General features: G+C 62.1%; 1 protein-coding gene across 1 annotated transcript; it reads left to right on the top strand.

Annotated features, from left to right (window-relative positions):
• Positions 1–1,332: 1,332 nt before the first annotated feature.
• LOC103607318 (carbonic anhydrase 15-like) lies at positions 1,333–4,470 on the top strand. Its single transcript, XM_008591835.1, has 8 exons — positions 1,333–1,399; positions 1,640–1,675; positions 2,244–2,414; positions 2,954–3,114; positions 3,213–3,305; positions 3,676–3,742; positions 3,848–4,014; positions 4,246–4,470. Exons 1-8 carry the CDS (start codon positions 1,333–1,335, stop codon positions 4,468–4,470), a joined length of 987 nt encoding a protein of 328 aa, XP_008590057.1.
• The last annotated feature ends 1,699 nt before the right edge of the window (positions 4,471–6,169 follow it).

A 6,169-nucleotide genomic window follows, 5' to 3' on the forward strand; every position in this document is an offset into this window, starting at 1 on the left:
TACCTGGAAGCTAGGGAGGGGTGCGGGGCTCCGAGAGTCTCCTGTTTTCCGATAGTGGTCTTTTCGAGAAATTCCCAACTCCTGATTCGGGGACGGGAGGAAACCTGGTCGACTCAACCCCGGGGTGGAAATCCTCGAGCTCGCCTTCCTAACCCATCCTCTTGGCACGGCGCGGGAAGTGTGATCGAGCGCCCCGCCGCCGGGGTGCGCTCCAAGCCGGGCGACGGCGGCGGCCAGACGGGCGAAGGGTCAGGGTTAGGAAAGGAACCGGTGAATCCCCTGGTAGAAATGGAAGCTCCGAGGAGGCGACCCATCATTCCTGAACACATCTGCTGCGGCAGGGGGGTGCGGGCTGGGCTCCCCGACCGCCGTCAGCACCGCGGATAGCGCTCTCGCCCCTGCTACCGCTGGGTGGGGGTCGCCCCGCTTCCCCGGCGTGGGAAGAGCCCGGCCCTCTGGCGATTGGAAAGAGGCGCCGGATGCAGAGGTGTCCTCCCACCCTACCCCACCCCTCCTCCTGCCCGCTCAACCCGCCAGCCCTGTCGTGCTCACACCCGCGGGCACACGGGCGCCTGGGTGCGGAGCTATTTCCAGGCAGCGTTGCGCGGAGGATTCAGAGCCCACTTTCCAAGAGAGCAAACTGAGGCTCCTGCCGAGCCTTGGGTCTGCTGGACTCCAGAGCCTCCGGAACTGCTACCGAAGCTCGAGTCCCCACCAGGGCTGCGCAGGGCAGAGGGGGAGGGCTGTGGCTTCCCCAAGACCCTTTGGTGAGGTGGTCCCTGGGCAGGGCTCCATTAGGGGCCCGATCTGCAGGGGACCGAGTGTAGGAGGGAGGCTGTGGTCTTGGGGTGAGGGTGGGCGTCCCAGGCCCGCAGCAGGACGAGAGACGTCCTCCCACGCCCCCCCCCCAACCCGCCCCTCGAGCCACGGGTGCTGGGATCCAAGGTGCCCTCACGCTTTGAACTCCTTACTTGCTGGTGGCTTTGGCTTGTCTCTCCTGGTCCCCAGCCTCCTTTTCCTCAACTGTAAATGGAGATAACAGTAGGACACCCTCACCCCTGCAGGATTAATGCCAGTGGTTGTTGCTGACAGGCAGCTGCAGACCTGGGGTCAGAGCGCCTGCCTGGTGAATTTGGAGCTCTCTCTTCCTGCTGTCCCTGCCTGGGACCGCCCCCTCCGGCCCTCCCTGCGGTGGCCGGCCCCCGCGAGCCCTCAGAACTTGGCCACGCCCCTTAGCGCACCCCGCTAATGAATATGTAGCAGCCTCGCCAGCAGCCCCGCTCCGTGGTCTTCGGCCCCTTTCTAGTCCTCTCTAGCCGCGGCCGCTGCACCATGCAGGCCCTGTGCTTCCCGCTCGCCTTCCTCGCCGTGCGGCTGGCGGTGCGCGCGGACTCGGAAGGTGAGCGCCGGGACTCTGCCCATCTGGTCTCCAATCTACCTTTCTCGCAGCTCTCCGCAAATCCTTCAGTCCTGCCACTTGTGGGGGGGATACCAGGGTTGGGGTGACAGGACAGCAGGCTTTGGCTGGCCGCCTCTAGCCAAAGCCCCACTCCCCATTCTGGGACTCTGGCTGGGATGGGGCTTGGAGAGGGCCCAGATGGCTGGTCTCTCAGCTCTGTCCCCTGTCCATTGTCTGCAGGTGCCTGGTGCTATGACTCGCAGGACCCAAAGTGTGGTGAGGACAGAGTGTTGTGTGAGGTTGTGCGGGATTAGTCTGTGTCTTGGGGCCACCAGAGCATGTGCCAGTGCTGCAAGCGTGGCCAAGAGACAGTCTGCACACCATACTTCTGTGGTCTCTGCAGGTTCCTGTCTGTAGTCCTGTGCCTGAGTGACTGTCTGGGCACCAGGCACTATGTGTGTGACTGTCCCTCCGTATGTGTGTCCGGGTCTGCTGTGATCACCAGTCCTGCTGCTATTAGTCAGGGGTCTGTGAGCCAGTCAGTGTGGCCAGCCCAAGTGTGTGCATGTGGTGGAGGTCCCCAGTTTGGGTATGCATCCATGTGCCAGGGGCTCCTTTCACCCTCCTCTCCTTGTGGGGCAGTCTGCCTACAGACTAGGTAGCTAGGTCAGGTGCAGAGTTGGGGGGAAGGGGCAGCACTGTGACCTATCCAGGTGTGTGGGGGGAAGCGGGGAGAATGTTTCTGAGGCTGGGCTATTCTCCGGGTGTGTGAGGGCCATCCTTCTCTGTGCACCTCCAGGCTGCCTCTCTGACCCCCTCCAGACTCCAAACCTTCTTCCCTCAGGCTCCACCCACTGGGAGGAGATAGCCCCTGCATGTGGGGGCCCAGCCCAGTCCCCCATCAACATCGATCTTCACCTAGTCCAGCGGGACTCCACCCTCGGGCCGATCATCTTCCAAGGCTATGACTCGGCACCTCCAGGCCCATGGACTTTGGAGAATGATGGCCATACAGGTCAGCACCCGGGGGTCAGGACCCCACAGACAGGGGCAGGAACCCCCACACAGCGGATGGGAACCTCCACAAAAATGTCATTGACCCCCCACAAGTGGATTAAGAACCTCTGTACAAGAATGAGAAACCCCCGCAGGAACCAAAATCTCACAAAAGAGGAACCTCCGCACACAGCAGTCAAGATACACCCCCCATGGGGGTGAGAACCCTCACTACAAATAGCAACCAGCCATGGCCCCTGAGGACAAGGAGTCAGGACACACCTAGAAGTCAGAATCCCCACAGAATCGGGATGCCTGGAGAGTAGTCACAACTGTACAGGACCCCCACCACAGGAGGGGGCTGCTGTCCCCGGCCATGCTGGGTGGGGGGGTCTCCACTGCAGTCTGTGGAGTCCCGAGTGCATCCTATTCCATGGAGGCAATGAGCCCAGCCGGGGAGCAGAGGGGCATGAGGGGCTGACGCACCCTGTGTCCTTATAGCACAAGGGTGGGGTAGGTGGCATGGGAGAGAGGTCTCATGTGCTCCCTCACCTTCAGTGCTACTCCGAGTGGACACTGGTCCAAAGAGCCACCTGGAAATTTGGGGGGCCGGGCTGCCATCACCTGCTTACCGTGCCCTGCAGCTGCACTTCCACTGGGGGAGGCCAGGGCGAGCAGGCTCAGAGCACAGCCTGGATGGGCAGCGCCATCCCATGGAGGTGGGCTCGGGCATGGGCTGGGGTGGTGGACTGCCCCATAAAGACAAGGGGAGCCTGGTGGGGAAGCTGGGTGCCTCCCATGGTCTGTGCCTCCCCAGATGCATGTGGTCCACATGAACACAAAGTACCAGAGCATGGGGGAGGCGCTACATCACCCTGATGGGATCGCTGTGCTGGCCGTGCTGCTGGAGGTGAAGGAGGGGCTGTGACTCCGTGTGTGTTTCCAGAAAGAGAGTCCACAGGGGTCTGCAGAGGAAGTAGGGTGGGCCTGTGGAGTCTGTGGGGTAGTGAGGGGCATTTGGGGGTGGGCTATAGGGTAGTGTGTGTTTCCAGAAAGGGAGTCCACAGGGGTCTGCAGAGGGAGTAGGGTGGGCCTGTGGAGTCTGTGGGGTAGTGAGGGGCATTTGGGGGTGGGCTATAGGGTTTGTAGGACTTAATTGGTTCTGTGGGAGGGTGGGGACCGTGGGAGGTGATGGAACTGCAGGGTCAATGGGGGGTGACCCTCCCTGCCTTTTGGAGACCCCCCCCTCAGATCTCTGCTCACTTGGAGCCCCTCCCCAGGAACAGGACTGCGACAACGCCAACTTCTCAGCCATTGTGTCGGGCCTGAAGAACGTGTCTGTGCGGGGTGAGGAGCCACCGCTGGGGTCACATCCTTGCTAGAGGGTGCTGGAGACGGGGACGACAGGCGCAGGGAGGTGGGTTCCAATCTCCCCTCCGCGCCCCGACCCAGGGAACTCAGTGAATCTGAAGTCCACCTTCCCGCTGGCCTCGCTGCTGCCGGACGCCTCGCGCCTCTCGAGCTACTATCGCTACTCCGGGTCGCTCACCACGCCCGGCTGCGAACCTGCGGTTGTCTGGACCATCTTCGAGAACGCCGTACCCATTGGGCGCACGCAGGTGGGGTCACTGCCCCTAGCCCGGGCCAGGCTGCCCTTCCTCCCGCAGCTGTGCCCATGTCTGGACCATCTTCGAGAACGCCGTACCCATTGGGCGCGCGCAGGTGGGGTCACTGCCCCTAGCCCGGGCCAGGCTGCCCTTCCTCCCGCAGCTGTGCCCACCCCGGCCCGCGCCCGTGGGCGTTGCCCCTTCCCCACCCCGTCTTGACCCATCTTTGCCCCGCCCCCCCAGGTGGCCCAGTTCCAGACCGTGCCCCAGGCCGGGACCTTGGGCTCACGCCCTGCGCCACTCACGGATAATTTCCGCCCGCAGCAGCCTCTCGGGGGGCGCAGGATCTTGGCCTCCTTAGGAGCCTCCATCCGCGCAGCAGCACCGCCCCTTGCCCCCACCCTGACCAGTGTGCATGGGGCTCTGCTGGGCCTGGGGCTCAGCATGGGACTCTGGCAGGGTCCATAGGATCCAGGCACGACCACCCTCCTGTAATAAACTATGCACAGAGTAACCTTGGCTTAATGTGACTTGGGGGGTGAAGCCTGGGGTGTGCTGCCTTCCCCACGATGGGGAGATTTAGGCTGTAGCCCCACTGAGTCCTCAGCGTGCCTGTCCATACAGCTGGGAGACCCCTGAGTGACTCTCCTCTACGCCACAGCCAGTCCCAGATCCCCATCCAGAACCCCTAGGCCTCCCCAGATCCCTCTCAGAGGGAGAAGGGGTCCCCACACCCAACCTACACATTATGTCTGAATACCCTGATCAGATGGAAGGAGAAAAGCTAGCAGGTCTTAGGAACATCACCATCAGCCCAAGACTACATAATTTATTTTAAAAATGAGCTGGGATCCTTGCGTACCAAGACTAATTTAATAAATAAATAAGAAGCCTGGTGACTAACCCAGGGACATTGTGCCTAGTTAAATGATGAGTCCAGCTGATGTTCCCCGAGGCCAGGAGGTGAGAAGCTGCTAGTTCCAAACTTGGCTGCAGGCTGCCCTGGGTGGGTGGGTAGGTCCTGGTGACAGTGGACAGCTGGTGAAGGGCTATCTGGAAGTGGTGAAGTCATTCCCAGGCAACACTCTGGGAAGTTAGGCTGTGCAGTCTGAATGTAGGGTGATACTTTCTGGAGAGGAGCTGCTGTCCAGGTAACAGACTGTGGTGAGGCTAAGTGAAGGGGTAACTGTCCTTAGAGTCGCTTGTCCAAAGCAAAGCTGAGTCTGAAGGACACTGATGAGATGAGGCTCTGTGTCCACGCCAAGCAGTGAGAGAGTGGGCCGAGCTGTCAATAGAGTGAGGCTGGCCAGAGTCGGGCTGCTGTCCAGTTGGTGCCATGTGGAATGTGGTTATACATTGGAATGGCACTGTCCTGAGTGACACTGTGTCCAGGCGATAATGTCTCAGCCGTCCACGTGTCCCTGAGGTCTGTTGCTTAGTGTGTGAGTGATACTCTATTCCAGTGCATGGAGGCCCTGCATCCTCCCTAAGACCTTATAGTAGAAGAGCCTGCAAGGCAGCAGAGTGGGGACCACAGACCCTCGGGCTCCCTGCTGCCCTCCTGGAGGCTGACACACTCCTGGACCAGATCCTTCCCCAACTTTTAGGCCAAAAGAAGCTACACACACACCCCTCCAGCCTGGACTGAGTCTCCAGAGGTGCCCACCAGCCGCACGGAGTCATCCGCACTCCCCAGGCGCGACCCTGGTGGATCCCCTAGCCTCTGCCGGTCCCATCCCCCCACTCCCTCCACCCCCCGCCCCCTAATACCAAAGCAGTAGCTGGCAGTGCCCAGGGACCCTTCTAGCTTTGAGCCACGCTCCACGAGGGGGGCAGATCTATCCACTTGCCCCCTCCCTGGGATACCAGAGCCCCACCGGCCACCTGCGACGCCTCCCGCACCTCACTCTGGGCCACCCTCGGTGCGATCGCCCTCAGTCTCCGCCGCTTTGCGGGGCACTGGGCGGCACCGGCGTCGTCTTCGGATTCTTCCGGGTTGGGATTCGGTTGGCACCGCCTTCGGCATGACCGTCGGGGGCGTCCTCCGCGGGCCTCGAGGCGGCAACCAGGCTGTTCACGGTGCCGAGAGCCCGCAGCAGGGCCGGGACGCGAGGCGCGACGCGGGGGACGGCGCGGGGCTCCCGGCGGGGGCGCTGCGGAGGCGGCG

This window comes from Galeopterus variegatus, unplaced genomic scaffold (assembly GCF_000696425.1).
Source record: "Galeopterus variegatus unplaced genomic scaffold, G_variegatus-3.0.2 Scaffold7334, whole genome shotgun sequence".
NCBI classification, from domain to species: Eukaryota; Metazoa; Chordata; class Mammalia; order Dermoptera; family Cynocephalidae; genus Galeopterus; species Galeopterus variegatus.